This window comes from Zootermopsis nevadensis, unplaced genomic scaffold (assembly GCF_977971745.1).
Source record: "Zootermopsis nevadensis isolate Lab colony 2312 unplaced genomic scaffold, Znev_1.0 Znev_ptg000010l, whole genome shotgun sequence".
Lineage (NCBI taxonomy): Eukaryota > Metazoa > Arthropoda > Insecta > Blattodea > Termopsidae > Zootermopsis > Zootermopsis nevadensis.
This window is the reverse complement of record NW_028259142.1, coordinates 9,209,196-9,226,580: the sequence shown is the minus strand read 5'-3', so window position 1 is coordinate 9,226,580 and position 17,385 is coordinate 9,209,196. Positions and strand designations below refer to the sequence as shown.

Genomic DNA, 17,385 nt, shown 5'->3' with positions numbered 1-17,385 from the left:
TAAAAGAAATTCACAGATGAATTTTGATGGCCTTATTCGACTTGTATTTTACAAATGGCACGGTAGTGAATTTTATTTCTTTGATCTGTAACTTTAAATTTTCTACTGCTTCAAGCATGCAAAAGAAATGAAACATATTCTGATAATCATAATCTTGCCTTCTTTAACTTCACATCAGGAAATTATAGTACATCAGTTATTTACAGACTTCTGGAAAGCCCATGAATCACTCAGGAGAAAACAATATTCAATCACACAGCTACCCAGGTTCATATCCCAGTAAGTCCAGTGGGACATGTGGTGGACAAAGCAGTGCTGGGAGAGGTCCGAGTTCATCAGTTCTCCCATCAATATCATTCCACTGCTATATCATTCATGTATCATTTGGGAGATGGACATTGGGTCTATTACCATCTGCAGTTCCATTCAGACAGTCTCTCTTCACTGCAACAATAACAATAAAAGTATTATTCGAAATTCCCAGTGAAATTGGTATGACCATGAAGCTAAACAGGTTAATTAAAATGTTTTAAACTAAACCTATAGCAAAGACTATATATGTAAAATAATTGTTGGATTCATTTTATATCCAGAATGGTCTGAAAGTAGATGCTTTATGATCACTGCTTTACAACTCTGCTTTAGAATATACTATTAGGAAGGTACACAAAAACTGGGAGGGATTAGAATTGAATGAGACTCACCAAGTTTTTTGTCTGTGGTAGTGAAGTTAATTTAGTGGAAAGAAAACATCTATTAGGATAGGTTAGATGCTAGTAAGGAAGCTGGTCTAAAAGTAAATATGGGGAAAAACTAAATACATTTTCATGTCTCATCACCAGAGTGCAGGTCAAAATCATAATACAAAAATTCTAAATAAATCCTTTCAAAAAGTAACAAAGTTTGAATATTTGGGAACAACAGTAACAAGCCAAAATCACATACATGAATATGGGAAGACAATTATATAAGCTTAAACATTAGATAACAGTAAAAAAACAACAAAATTAACTTTGTGAAGAAATTAAGAGCATAATAAGTTTACGGAATACTACTATCATTCAGTGCAAAATGCTTCTGTAATCTTGTCTCTACCTAAAGAAATGAACATTAAAATATACAAAACTACAATACAGCCCACTGCTTTGTTTAAGTAAGAAATTTGGTCTTTCACCCTGCAGGAAGAGCACGGACTAAGAGTATAACTTAACTTCCAGGGCTAATCCATATTCAATGTGAAGGTTTTTCAATGTTTCAGCAAACACTGCAGTTGCCATCTTCAAGGGTAAATGTATGTAAGTAATAAATGTTCAACTTCCATGAAAGAGAACAACTATTTCACTTCTAACTATAATATCCAGTGATGGGCAGAATCAGTACATAAAAGCAGTATACTATGTTGCAGCTGGAAATTTAACCCTTAAATACCTGGGTCTGGTGTGTAAGATTACAACAGTTTATCAAAATGATTATTATGCACTCTCTGCATGAGGTGCAAGAAATGAACATATATAGGGCTGGTCATCTCTGTACAACAACTTGTCCAATTTCACTGCCGTCCCTAAAAACCAAGCCCAGTGGTCCCCAACGCAGTGCCCGCCAAGGCTTCTTTGGGTGCCCGCGTTATTACGGAAAGAGGTTATACTGAATAATGAAGGTCGTTCAACCATGAACATTATAAAATCAAAGCACAGATCTCGACTTACTGATGTACATCTTGACGATTGTTTGCGAGCAACAACATCATCCTACACTCCCAAATTTGAAAAACTGGAAGATGAGATGCAGTGCCAAACATCACACTAACTTTCCACTTGAGTAATAATAATTGTACTTATAAAACTACGTATTTTTGATTGCATGTTTTCTTGTATCATTAAACGTACTATTGTTTTGTGTATTATTTGGTGTCCATATCTTATTTGTCCAGAGAAAAGAAAATTTGGCTTTGTTAATTGGTTGGTGCCCGCCACGATCTCATAAACTCTCAAATGTGCCCGTAGGCACAAAAAGGTTGGGGACCACTGACCTAGCCCTTTCCACTCGATTGGCTCATTCATCGCCCTGATGACAGAGGCAATATGACCTCCGAAACGTTGGTGGACATCTACCATACCACACGGCACAACAACACAGAAGACAGCAATCTTCATGTCTTTGCTAGCTTGAAGAAATGGGTTAAAGCCAATAAATTCACATTAAATTCTTACAAAACAGTTTCATGAAATTGTGTACTACCAACTAAAATTCTGTTAATCGAGGTATAGGATATGAGGATAAAACAGTTAAAGAAGTAGAAATGACTTTTCTTGGCTTACAAACTTGCAATAACTTAAACTGGAAAACACATATTCAATATATAAAGCCCAACCCAAGTTCAGCATGATGAAAGACTCTCGGGTTACAAGCTGCGTCAGGTGGCTGAATGGTGAACAAATAATATCTTCTGCGGAAGATATGGTTTAATCACTGATGCAGAAAAAACTTAGTTCTCACCTTGTAGCTATTAACCTTCGAACAATATCTAATAATCCAAATCAACTGCACACCAAATTTTACCAACACCATCTTCTATCACAACCTTGGCACCAAAAAAGCGCAACTCATAGATAAAACCGACGTACTCTGAAGAAATGGAACCCACCATAGATAACTACTTAACGGATGTAAAATTCACAGATTAATGTAAATGACAACAGCGACATTTGATGTGCTGCCATCTTTTGACCATAGTTGTAAAACTAGGGAACGATTGTGTAGGAGGAAAAACGGAAACATAATAATTAGTATTCCTAAAGTATTATTCTAGGCCAAACGAAGATGAGTAGTAGGAGTAGTACTATAAAACAAGGACCAGAACTATTTTGATGAGTAATAGTGGAACTTTATGCACGCTCTATCCTATTACCGTCAGTATCTCTCTCTCTCTCACAGGTGACCACGCATCTCACACATAGCATGGTTGTCAACCGCCCATCTATTGTGCTATCACACAAAACTTACAATAATGGTCTGAAGATTTTAAAATATATGCACAGCTTACAATTCATAGCAATACATACATTGCAGTATCCATTAATTATTATTAATGGATAACACGTAGTGTCCATTAACAACTTTCAAAAGTTTAGAATCAACACATTTTAACATACCCTTTTAATATTTCCTCCGCGGGTGTTCGGCCTGAAAGGAACTCCCACTTAAGAATTTAACACAGATGAATAAATTGAGATGGTTAATCAAGGTTCATTTAGATTCTTAATAAGAATACCAAAGGCTTTTAATAAGAGTGACAGAAAAGTTACTTCCAGACCAAATATCCTGAACCTAATTTAAAATATTAATATCGATCTAGAATTGTACTGTCACCGCATAAAGGTGTTCTAATATTCAGAAAATTATTAAAAAATAAGTGCAGGAGGGTACTTTACACTTCAGCATGTGGACACTGCTGTAAAAATAACGACCTAAATTTTGAGCTTAAAATGAGATGATACGCATATCAATAACAAAAATTTGTTCCAGTCATGACTAGGATAATATAATGTTTTTATGCTGATAAATGTTCTTGTTAAATTCAACATATACAATTTCACTCACACTGCTTTCCAAAAATGAGCACAGATATTTCCTGCACTAGGTTTTATTTTAATGTTCCAAACAGGATACACAAACTTATCAAATGGCTGACAAACTACACCTCCTAGCTCTGCTAATGATACACATTTCAACTCGCTTTAAACACAAGTTCAGTTATATTTTGTTAAAGTTAGCTAATGTAAGCTAATAATCTCTTGTTTTCATTGCAGTTTAATCATTAACAGAAATACTTTAATCTTTTCCAGCAATTCTGATTTTGCCATTATACTACTTTGACATTTGCAGTACACACAAAAGAACACAGCATATGTGTCAATAAGGCTCATGGACCACATTATTTCAACTTGACTACTGCCTGGCACTTGAAGCCAATCATTTACACATTATACAAAAATTTCAAACTCTATGAGGCATTAGTCACAAATGTATTTTAACACACTCAGATCAAAACAGAAATTCATCAAATTACCCCTGCAGCCTAGTGATTTTTGATCAAGAGGCAATTTGTCCAATCATACTGAAATTTTTAATCAGATTTTATTATATGTTGCATTAACTATCCAATACTGATACCAACATATTCTCAGAGCGATCTGTTGACAGTGACATAATCTAAACAAATTGTAAAACATATCTTGCTGCAGGTTTTAACATGTTATCAAAGTTGACATAAGAAGGATTATTTCCTTGCCTCAATGAATTTTTGACATCACATACTCAAATCAGATGAATATTATTGTTTGAACATTCTCTTAATGTTTACTGTGTACAAAACTGGACAGAATGGTGATAAATATAATCCAAACAAAATAAAAAAATGTTAAAATAAAAGCAATTTTGACTACATTCCTATAAAAATAAATTGCAAGTCTACTGGTGAAAAATGTAATTTCTGTAAGATTATGTCAGTGTAATGGTAATAAGTTTCTTTTTAGTTTTGCCAGTGCCCTATGGCCAGCCTTGGGCATAGCTTTACTCTGCCTATCATTGGCAATTATACAGTGTTCAAAAAGATTAAAATGAGCATCCTTACAGAAGTTTGTTGACACTACATATATTACATTTGTGTTTCAGACAGTCACAGAGATTTGATGTAGGGGGGAAGGAGAAGAAATGAACAGGCAATGGTGAATAGCTATTGTGTCACAGGAAAAATTTATAGAAACCTTTAGACCACTAGAAACAAACACAAATTTTAAAATATCATTTCTGTTTGGTGGCAGATCTGAAAAACAAAAGTATTAATAAAAATTGATGTTTTACTAATGTGATGAAGACATAATATACTGAAAATTATAATAATTTTGTTGTACTGATACCATGAAAAGGGCAAAAAATATTATCCATCTGTTAAAAAATTCAATCATACCATAGTAGCTATGAATTTTAAAACAGGTAGTGATAAAGGTCTGTACCACAGTATATGAAAATCTAAGGTTTCATAACTTCATTTACATGAATGAATCAATTAAATAGTCTCAACTATATTCATTAATGAATATCACAACTTACATTATAGAAATAGATTCTCGTAAGTTTTTCAACTGATTTACATCTAAAGGTACTCAAGTAATCACTAAAACTGAGGAATGTAATTATGTAATTTATTTACCATGTAATAAATTAACTACAAGAGTATTAGCAAAGGCAGAACAAACAGATTTTTCAGTAATTTCATTTTGATGTGGGTAGTTCACTGAATGTGTTTCTACATTTCCTAGTACACAGGGAATAAGTATGACCTAGTTAAACAAATTCCTAGACTTAATACCAATGTGTCGAAATTTCTTTCCCCCTGCCGTTCTTAAAAAAGCTTCTTCTATTTGCTGTATGTAAGTAAACAGAACGTTTCTTGCTCCTTCTACATACGAAGTTACATTACCCTCTTTTAATATTTATTTTAAATTATAAGAATTAGATAAAGCGCGTACAAAATGAAGTCACAAATAGTTCTTGTGCCTACACATGACTAAGCTTCATCCACCGGACCATTTTAATGGCGTCTGGTAACTGTGATTCTGCCGAATGTTCTCGATGGAAAACTTGGTTTAATATGAACAAGTTAAATGAAATTCCTACTTTACACACCCCTGTCCATCTGCGTGTCAGCATCTTTACCCACTAGGAGCTCCAGACGGATTTTGATGAAATGATGTATAAACGTCCCTACATTGCATGCCACCCAGAATTTACATGTTTGTCGCTTAATCGATAATAAGAACGTGGCGAAACTAGCGCTAATAAATGTTTTGACTGGGTGGCAGATGAAAAATTAGGATATTTCACAGAGATAAGAAGAATATAAGTGCCACAAATTTAAGTGATATTCTTCAAAATAATTTTCTCTAAATTAATTAGGCGCAATTTAAAACATACACAAGAAAAATTCCCTTAGGAGGATTTAGCGAAAGCATGTGCATCGTACGGGTAAATTTCGCGACTGAAAATCCCTCACTGCAACTACCAACAGTCGCAGCCTGATTGCAAGCAACACATAGTCAGCCATTTTAAGAAAATGGAGTGGCCACGAATTCTCAGTCAGTATTGCAGCCGGTAACTAGGTCGACAGTTTCTCCGTTCTTGTCAAAACAATTTCCCGCCTATTACCGAACCGAAGACTCGCTATCTTGTTTGCTATTCTGCGCCAGATGATTCCACGGAAGACTCTATATTTATTTACGCTCCATTTTAATATTATACCGTACCAGGCGACTGGTTCTCATTGCGAGTATAACACCGCCAGCCAATCACTGAAGACTGAGTCGAGTATCCTGACACTTTTAGTGCAGACAGACAAGAAAAAGTCACGTAGCCTGACTGCCCTCGAAGCTGCAAACTGCTACATTATTGCCCCTGTAGGACGTCGACCCTTCCTCTGCCATCCTCCTGGAGTCCATCAACAGCCACTTGGACGAAGAAATTCGATATGGGGTAACATTGGACTAATGCCGAGTTTGGGTTCGAACCGGGTGTTCTTGATTGCTTGAGCTCTGGACTGGAATATGTTAGATTCTCAAGAACTCTGCTCCATGGAGATCGGCCACGGTATAAAATACAGGGGAGTAAAAAGAAACAGCTGGCAGGCACCAGAAATCATTTGCCTTATTTATGACAAGAAAAGACCATGGCTTACCTCCTCCATTAGGTACTAAATCTCTTATTGCGGAAGCCAAGGCCTACTCAAAAATTCCTTTCGCTTCTTGTTCTATCCGTTTTCATTGCACGAGTTCTCACTCACTTAAATCAGAAGCTGATATCATGATTCAAGGGAAAAGATTATTAATGTTTAAATATGACAAATTTAATTGACATAATTACATCTTTTGAATAAAGTGCATGCAAGTATTTAAAGACGCAAGAAAAGAAACGAGAATTACGAATATAAATACGACGTTAAAAGCCTCAGCAAAGCAGTGGTTCGTACACTAGCAAAGAACGCCTGAGAACGCGACACCCAAGGATCTTCTGGCAGTAAAAGCCCCCGGGGGTGGGGCAGACGCCAAAGGACGTCAGACAATACGAAGGAACAGTCTTAATTCTTGAAAGAAGTTCAGGCCAAGAGATAAATCTACGACGCTATGATCATGTAAACTGAATCCTGAGACGCTAATGGTCGCTCAGCTAGTCAAATATCCGTCCTCTTAAACGCAAAAACCGAAATTGATCACAGTCTTAAAAAGAGACCGTCATTGTTCCCTGTCTTCAGCCAGATAAATCCAGTCCAGACCTTACTCTTGTAAGATTCATTTTAATATTATATTCATATCTGTGCCTACGTGTCCGAGTTACCTCGCTCCTTCAGGCTTAACACCAAAATGCTGTACAAATATCTCGCCTTGCTCACGCATGCTACATGACCTAACCATTTCAGTAACATTGAATTAATCGTTCTAATATAACAATTTCAACAGTAAAATCCAATAAGTTCTTTGTTGTGAATTTTTCTCCATTTGTCTCTGGCCTTCACTTACTTTCTCCCTTTGGGTGATGACGTTTGACTTCGAATTCCCTTTCAAGAGGAGCGTAACTCTAGCAATAAATTTCCGTGTTCGTTCATCTGTCGAAACCCTAATCACGCATGCGCCTTGCGAACAAACTTCGACGATGTTTGCATAGGCCTCGTGTGCCAGTTACATTTCCACTTTCTGTCGATAGTTATCATCGATTTTATATGCAAGCCAGTACGTTGTATAAAACGACTTACAGAATGAAAGAAAGTGTTTTACTCAGACGCACTAATCAAACTAAACCCTTCAATGTTCCTAAAACGGCTTATCAACGTAAATGAAAATTATCTGTTATCATTCAATGAACTGCATTTCAAGAACGCGTTATGGGCTGGTGGTCTCTGTCTGTCCGTCCAGTCGATTCAACTCGAGAACCAGTGGACGGACTTGTTTGAAATTTGATGTGGAGGTTGGCTATTCTGCAAGATTCCAAAATCGTACTTTTGAATTTCCTACGAACGGTGAGAACAAGATGGCGTTTGAGGAAAGCAGTGAGGCAGACGCTGATTTGGTGCGATCTGGTGACCAAAGTGGGAAGTATCGAAATAAGACGGCTTTAATACATCCAAATGCACGCTGCATAGAACGCGTCACGGAAAACACTTTCAGAGCTTGGTCGATATATCGCTTGGCGCACGATCATTAAATTTCGTTGAGGAGGGCGTCAGAATGCAAAACTGCACAGGAAAATTACGACGTCCGATGCTCTCCGACAAAAGGCACAAAGGGAGTTGATCGTGCTCTTGATATTTGTATTTCCCAGCTTTGAAACCCCAATATAATCCAAACAAAATGAGAATATTTGCAAATGGATGTTTTCAATAGGCCCCAGAGAAGAGACGAAACGTCGGACTTTGGTGGTTCTGGTCCCGTTAAACCCAAGCCACGTTTTAAAGGGTCTTAGTCTTAGAGCTCATTCTTTCGGGTCAATTCCGGATTGGAACGGGTCAGGGCCCCTACGACTTGTTATTGAAAACGAAACAACCAGATACAAAAACTTCGAGCCCAAATTACCACGTGAAGCAAAAGTTCTCTTCACGCAAATCTAAGACTCGAGTTCAAGCCACTTAAGACGGAGGCGACACGTCCTACCGAAACGTCGGTAACCACCTGCAAGATTACACATCGTAAGCCAATAGATGATATTTTCATCGCTGTCAAAATCTCGCGTTTCACGTGTTCCTATCTTCTAATTCATACAATTATCGCATGTACAGAACTTGAAAGCAATTTATGGCCATCCTTTACAGATTCTCGAGGCTGGCACGTGAAATGAAAATACGAAACTGGAGTGAACAGAAGTTGCGTCATTGCCTTCGACTTATCGGTCTAATTAAATGGACTTGGAAAACGGGGAAGCCTCTGATCAAACTGGACGTGTGACGGAGGTGAAGGCGGACGGAACATTTTTTCTCTGAAATCTAAACTTCTATATATTTTCGCTAGGAAAGTTTTGAGGAACAGCTTTATTCGTGAAAGAAATAATTCTTGCCCTTAGAACTTGTATCTCAGTAACTGGTTCTTTTGAAAAGAATACGTTACACGTGGCAGGCTGTAAATAAGTTACGTTCGATCATTAATCAACTGCTGAACGTATGAAAAAACATTTTCTTTAAAAGGAAATTAATTTGGGTAATGTTTTTCTATGCTATAAAACTATTAATTTAGCGGTGACCAGACGAATGCACACATGGACGAATGGCCATATTCACAATACTATAAGTAATCAGAAGCGTAATTTTCGTGTGCGGTTTTGTCATGGAACCGTATGAACGGGTCCCCGACAGCCTGAAGAGGATGGAAGGACCCTGTTCATAATATAAGGACCTGTCGTCATACAGAACACTAATAATAATAATAATTATTTTGCAGAACATTTTTGAGAAGGTCTATTTTCAATCGCTTGTAAAATGCTCCGCTACAAAACTGGAGCCCCTAAACAGGTCTGAATTATACTTACGATGTTTTTGGATGCTGGATACCATCTTCCATGTTCAAAGCGGAAGGAAAGCACAAACAGTCTTGAGTGCTTTACAGTAAAAATGCGTCTTTCTCAACTTGAAACTGATGCAGTCAGTCACAGCGACTTGTTTAGTCAGAAGTAATCCGGGGAGGCTTGATCACAAATTACTTAAACGCACGTTACTAAAACCTAGTTTATCCCAGCCGCACGCCATCGTCTGTTCACTTCCCTCGATCGAGCAATTCTTGCTGTTTATTCTGAATCTCCTTGCTCGATACTGAGCGAGAATAAATATCAAATCTCAACGCGAAGACGAGATTTTCCTCGCTGACTGTCGGTAAAAGCGCCACCTCCGTGAACGACTGTCCACTGTTTTGGGATTTTTGTCTCTTTGTTCGAAGAATTCCAGTCGATTGCTGACAGGCACAAAGCATAGCGCTTCAACGTGAAAAAAGGATAAGTTATTGGCAGCGCGTTCTTTTATGTCTGTCTGTCTGTCGTACGTGATGTTCCGAAAAAAAGAAAAGCGATGTTTGTGTCCCTGAGGTAACCAGTGGGTAAGATGGGCCGCTGTCCAGCCCCCTCCCCCCCCAATTTAAGAGCCCCAACTGGACGATAATTTTGAAAGTCTTTAACGGGTACCTCATTTTGAAAATATGATTCTCTGAAAGGTCTTTGTTACATTTGGCATATTAAGAATCTGTTGGAGTGAAAATCGTTCTTCATGCACTTTTATGTGTGAGGTCCGCCGGACGTTCTTCGGGTATTTTGCAACGTTTCATCAGGTTATGAGGTTCTGTAATCTTGAATAGGGTACTGACACGACACGATAACCCACTGGCCTCAGGGGTGCAGATTCCGATGTCAGAGAGAGGTTACATACAATCATAACATTTGTAATTTGAAAATTCTTTGAGCGCAAGTAGGACCACGGACCTCTGACTCACGCATTGACTGAGCCTGATTGTCACAAAATATCTCCAAGCTCTGTTGCAGTTACAAAGAAATCTCGTTGGAATCCAGAAATCTGAGTAGGGGTGTCGGAGGCTAAGGTAACAGAGCACATGGCGCCTTCGTCCCCCTTGACCTCTTCGTGTGACGTAGCACAAGGTCGCTTTAAACTTGCACCCAGTTCAATTCCCTGCACTGTACACGGCACAATGATTTTTACAGTACGCCTTACACATGGTTGAATTGCCTGCCTTCATCTCATGCTCAACCTAATCAGACGAGCGAAGAGCCGAGATCGATATACCTGCGCATGCGCCAACTAATCGATGGCAGGAACCATTTCTTCCTGGAGAAGATTCACCACGAAAAAGAACTGCTAATTCACAAAGAACCTGATTTCTTAACATTAAAATACATTGTACCTTCTCTTTACAAACCGTTTCACCAGAATTGTGGCTATTTATTTTTTAATGGAACCATGAGACGGTTTAAAGGCGACTTCAATTTCGACAAGGAAAGATCTCCAACCGTTCAGCTTTTCGATTTTTTAATCTGGATTTCTTTACTTTACGTAACGAAACTCATACGTCTGACGGCGTAGTTAATGTTCCAGAATTCTCTGACATGGACCTGAATATTGACATAGAACTTCACTCACCGTTATGACTGACACCAATAAGATTTTATGATAACTGTCTAGCATACCTTTGGACATCCGCTGTAGGCGTGGACGGTTATTGCCAGATCCGCTTCAGGTGAATCATGGAACTAAATTCCTTTTGAAAATTTCTATAAATTGCTCTGCGTCTCTTGCAAACGGCCTAACGTCTACGTTTCAACATATTATAAGCTCTAGCAAAATGTATTAATACAGAAGATTGCTGTCTCTCTGGGTTGTTGCGCCGTGTAGTCTGGTAGATTACCACCAACGTTTCAGAGGTCCTTGCTGTCTCCGTCATCAGGGCGATGAATGTGCCAACCGGAATAGCCTAATCCTAGTCAATGAGAGCAAATCAGGCGTCGTTGGAGAACAATAGGAGAGCGTGGGCGTTTCTAGCGGTGTAGATTTATCGCCCTGATGATGGAGGCAGCAAGGACCTCTGAAACGTCGGTCGAAATCTACCAGACTATAAGGCGTAACAACCCAGAAGACAGCAATCTTCAGACTCACTGCTCTGAAAACCTCAAATTTTACATAATTAATACAGTTTCTTTGTTTAAGTGTATCTCATTACTGATTTGTCTTTAGCCCAATGATACAAATTTCTGTATGTAACTAGAATTTACGCAGAGAGCAAATAAACACAAACATTTTTACAAAGATTTACATTGCATTTCCTTGTGTCAGTTTGAATGTATTCCACCAACAGGCTTAAATTCCCATTGTACGTGCATGCAGTGGCGAAGCGTGGCCTTTTGAAGAGTGTCAGCCATGGTGTAGTGTTTCTACTTATTTTTGTACAGAGTATACCTGTATTAGATGCACGTGAATAGTAGGCAGTTCTTATGGATCACCCATTGCTCTGTTTCCATGTGAAATAAAGTTAGTTTCCTGGCTCGCCTACCCAATGGCCGCTCGTGAGTCTGAGGAGTGGCAGTTCTGCACAAGGGGGAAACTCAGAATAGGTTTTCAACACATGACAATATAAGTAAATGAAAAGTAAATTTACATCGATGATGTTTTAGCTATTTCTAAGTCTGGAAGAGGGTGGCCATAATTTTTTACATCACTTTTTTCACTCAAAGAATTTAGAAAAACTAATGTCATGTATATATGATACACTTCCTTTGCTCATTGTCATTATCAGACAAAAAATAGTCATCACACAGAAATACTGAACACTCATTAACAATAACCACGAAACAGATCGCGATACAGAACAGTCTAAAACACGTGATTACTATGAGCCAGCTGTAGGGACTGCAGTCCCGATGCGCGCTGTACCAGTGAACTGCCCCTCACTCCCCCTCACACAACGCTCACAACTTTTGACCTGCCAGCCGCGCTGAAATCCTTGCAGCCAGATGATAGCCCCGTTCTGCTTTGCACTCCTCGCCCGCGGACTTACTGTCAGTTCAGCCGATTGGTTGATAATGACAACGTAAGGGGCAATATTAAAATGATATAGAGGAAATAAAGTGTTACAAATTATATTATTATTATTTATATTACTTAGTGTTCTGTCTGATGACAGGTCCATATGAACAGGATCCTTCCATCCTTTTCTCGGACTGTGACCTGTTCATATACGTTCTTGGCAGATGATGCAGAAGTGGTTTGCCATTGCCTTCTTCTGTGTGTGAATGGAGTAATTGTTGGGATGCCACGGAGAAACCAGGGAAGCCCCCGGAGGAAAACTCCGTGTTGCCTAGACCACGGCCTTGCCCAACACAAAATAAATATTTCAACTCTGCAGCTCTTATGGATGGGCTGCCGCTGCCTACAATGTAATACTTAATACTTTCCTTACATGCATTTGACATTTCCCTGATTTTTCCTACTAACTGTGAGAATCTACCTGTATCTTTAAAGTCCCACCCGTGGCTCAATGTACGAAAAAGGTAAAGACGGTAGAGTTATTCGTGTACTTTATTGATGACTAAGGTATGAAAACATATCCATGTGCTTTAACTAATCAACCTATGATCAAATATGACAAAATGGAACTGTAGTTCCTTACATTCTTACTATTGGCACTAAATAAGGGGTGAGTGATTACCTTCAAGCCCTCAAACTCAACCAAGACACTTGTTGAAAACAAAACACACTTATGTACTTCACAAATTCTGCAAGTAACCTGATGATTAGTAAGATTATTTCGAAATATCAGTAAAATATGCAACTGAAAATAACAATAATGACAGATGCTAAACCCATCTTAAAATTAAATAACATTTCCCATACCAATGAGACAGTTATAAAAGGTTTTGGAAGTAATAAACTGAATGAAATTGTTAAACCAAAAAGACGTCACTGCCACTGTTTCGCTTGTTTGAAGCGAGAAGATTTTATTGCATTTAGGCGCTGAGAAACTTCATGTCATTCATCAAGAGATGCTCATCATTGTATTACACAAGAGTGTGACTGCCCCTTGCCTCAAATGCACAATTACTGTTCCTATCCTGGACAATATTCCTGTACAAAACAAATGTGCACGAGTAGGTATTCATTTGCATTCTGAGCAGAAAACGTCTTATTCATGGTGCGACAATAGTTCCTTTAATCTGGGTATGCAATAATACTTCTGCAGACTCTTCTGATAATAGCAAGACTTACATATATCACGAGAATATGAGCACCCCTCACATGTATTGACTCGGATTATTCTATTAATGAAAAGATTTAATGTCACTGAAATACAGAGTAGTCATTAAAGAGATTATGCAGGTAAAAAATAATTTATTATATACATCTCCTAAATGTGGCTCCTATCTACCATGTATAAGTAGATGTTTCTTCAAAGCACCCTTCTGAACAAACGATTTTTTACAGATGTCACAAGACTATGGCCTTTCTCCACTGTGTGTACGCTGATGTGTCTTCAGATGACCCTGTTGACTGAATGACTTATTACACACATCACAGGAATATTGCCGTTCTCCACTGTGCGTACGCTGATGTGTCTTCAGATGACTCTGTTGAATGAATGACTTGTTACACACATCACAGGAATACTGCCGTTCTCCACTGTGCGTACGCTGATGTTTCTTCAAATTACTCTGATGATTGAATGATTTGTTACATATATCACAGGAGAATGACCGTTCTCCACTGTGTATACGCTGATGTATCTTCAGACTACTCTGTTGATTGAATGATTTGTTACATTCATCACAGGTAAATGGCCTTTCTCCACTGTGTGTACGCTGATGTGTCTTCAGATTACTCTGTTGATTGAATGATTTGTTACATACATCACAGGAGAATGGCCGTTCTCCACTGTGTGTACGCTGATGTGTCACCAGATAACCCTGTTGAATGAATGACTTGTTACACACATCACAGGAATATGGCCTTTCTCCACTGTGTGTACGCTGATGTGTCTTCAGATTACTCTGTTGATTGAATGACTTGTTACACACATCACAGGAATACGGTCGCTCACCATCATGTAACAAGTTCTGTTCATTCGGAGGACCCTAGCAGACAAATTGAAAAAATATTACGGTAAATCTTATTAGGAAGAAGAATGAAACTTAAAACAAGATATAAAAATGCTCAATAAATATTTTCAGAACAGATTTATTTTCTCAGTGGGATAGAATTATATTTCATATTTCATTTAGTTCCTGGCTACCTGAGACAAGACTGCAATTTTATACACAGCAAACGAACTCTTGACTGACAGCAAGCTACAATGCAAAAGAGTTACATATTCACATTCCATAACACGATGTGCAAGTTCAAGTTTGCTTCACCCAACCAGACTCAGACTAAAGAATCAAAAAGCAGAGATACACAGATGTCCTCATAATAGTGACATATAATTAACATAATGAATCTTCTGATAAAAATCTTTCAAACAATATTGTTAACCATTAACTGGGTTCAATCTACAGTACAGATATGAGTGAAAGGAGAATCTAAAATAAATAAACCCCAAGTTCACTCACACCCAACTAAATCAACGACTTTCTATTACAACTTGCATCATCTACTTATTAACCTCTTGTAATTTTTGCATCTCTTTAACCTGAGAACAGAATCTCATAAACACTGAACAGGTCTGCTTGGCAAACTAAAGCAAATGAGGACAAGTGGAACCATTCTGACACATTCACAGCAATTTGGCCTTCGTGAATGATGCCAGTGCCATCAGAGGTGTTTGGGGTAAGAGACCTTGGTTGAGTAGGGTGTCTGGCCTCTGTTTGGATGGCTGATGATGTCAATATGAATAACAACTTTGTCATTGCATAGCTAAATGATGTCTGTCCACTACTACAACAAAGTCACTTTCACAAGAAAAACCACCTGTAGGCATTAACGTAAGTACCAAATGTTGCCAATATGACACTGAGCAAAACTGAAATGTCTCTTCAAACAGAAAAATTCCCTAACATAAAAAATCTTGAAAATCCAATTAGCTGTTTGCTCTCAAGTTCTTACAAATGGATAGAGGAATAGGTATAGTGAAGATAACAGGTATATTGTTGTAGCTCTTAGTTTCAAACCTGCTTAAAAATAAATCAGAGAAATGGACATATTATGCAGGACCTATGTCACTACATCACAGAATGTCTTCTGGCTGTGGATTAAGGAGAAGACCTAATAATGTGGGAATAACTATTTCATTTGGGATCATCACTCAAGAATTTTTTGTAATCAATCAACACTGATCAGACATTCTGCATCTTTCCGGTACTGGAGAAAAATCAGGAGTACAATGGAAGACATGTCAGCTACTTATAGCCTTCATGAAATCCTATGATTCAGTTAGGAGGGAAGCATAATGCAAGTATAAGATTCAGTTCATCATCTACCTCCCCAATAATAATTTACATATCAGACCATAATATCCAGGAGCTTATGAATAATACAATATACTGTAATATTTTGTATTAATATAATATTGCTGTACCAGGTAATTTATCTTTTAAAAATGACAAAAATATCAAAATATATGTTTAACTCATTTTTGTATTTTTTTCTAAGTATCTATGAAGGTAGCTTTCTAAATAAATATAATAATGTTGGCAAAATAAAGAATGATTGGATTTTGCAAGGATTAAAAATATCTTGCAAATGTAAGAGGAGTCATATCCACAGCAGGATCTGCCGATCTTAACGTTTGAAATGTCTTGTACAAACTTTATTTCATGCCAGTCACTGAGCTTTGCAATGTAGTGGATAACATTATTCCTTTGTATATAGGAGGCTTTGGTTCGAATTCGACTTGGGTCTTACCTGAAATTGGCATAACTACTTCCATCCACGCCATTTTCAATTAATATTTCATCGCAATCTTTTATTTTGCTCTGTATATTGTAAGACGACTTTATAGAGTTATGTCAGACATTTAAATATTTGTGCGAGCCACTGATGGAAAATGTAGACACTCCTTGTACTTGTTTTGTCAGAGTACGTGCAGTTCATTGCGCATAAAGGACGTATTTTGTTTTTCTGTTGCAATTAGTGCTTGGCTTGCCTCGGTAATGTGTTGGATTTTCATAACAGAGATAATTTGCTCAGTAAAAACGTGTACTCAGTAGGTGAATAAAGCAGGTGACACCGGCTGATATTTGTGCAGCAACCACAGACAACTGCCTAGGATAATACTGAAATTTACACAGGGCTATGCACTTGAGTGGCTAGCTCATGAAGTTACCTAAAAAACTGAAGGTAGCTGATGTGATTTCTTTTAGAGAGTGCGTTCTGTTGTGTATTCATGCTAATAAAAGTGAATAAATGTTTACACGTCTTTTATTCTACGATCTAATATATGTATCGACCTAAACAGGTCATTTTCAGGTATAGATATTTGAATGTGAATGACCTGATGCATAGGTGTGTGTGTTTATGTACGTATATATTTAAATGCGCTAACCGAAGCTAAGATCCATCCGTGAGTTTTGCAGGAAGTTTCGTAAGGCCGGAGTTTAACTTGTTGAGAGAGTTTCGTAATAGTATATTTGAAAGTTGAGCATTAAAAGGTAAAAATGTTAATGTAAGCAAGAGGTTTTGTGTGTTTGAACAATGGCTAATTTTAAACTAAAGTTATTGATTGAAATTAAACATGATTATTAAAATTGAAATTAGGTATTATAGAGGAACCAACTGGACCTCCACTAATTTAATGCCACAACAAAGATCAAATATCCAACAGTGTCGTTGGTACATATTCGTGTGGCATTTTTGTACTGTAC

At 37.7% G+C, this 17,385-nt stretch overlaps 1 protein-coding gene across 1 annotated transcript; it reads right to left on the bottom strand.

Moving 5' to 3' along the window:
- Window positions 1-13,496: 13,496 nt before the first annotated feature.
- Window positions 13,497-16,460, bottom strand: LOC147874234 (uncharacterized). The gene is given in 3 exon segments (XM_087346075.1): window positions 13,497-14,032; window positions 14,285-14,661; window positions 16,446-16,460. Coding segments are annotated over 3 exon segments (474 nt in total). The 3' UTR covers window positions 13,497-13,950.
- Window positions 16,461-17,385: the final 925 nt, after the last annotated feature.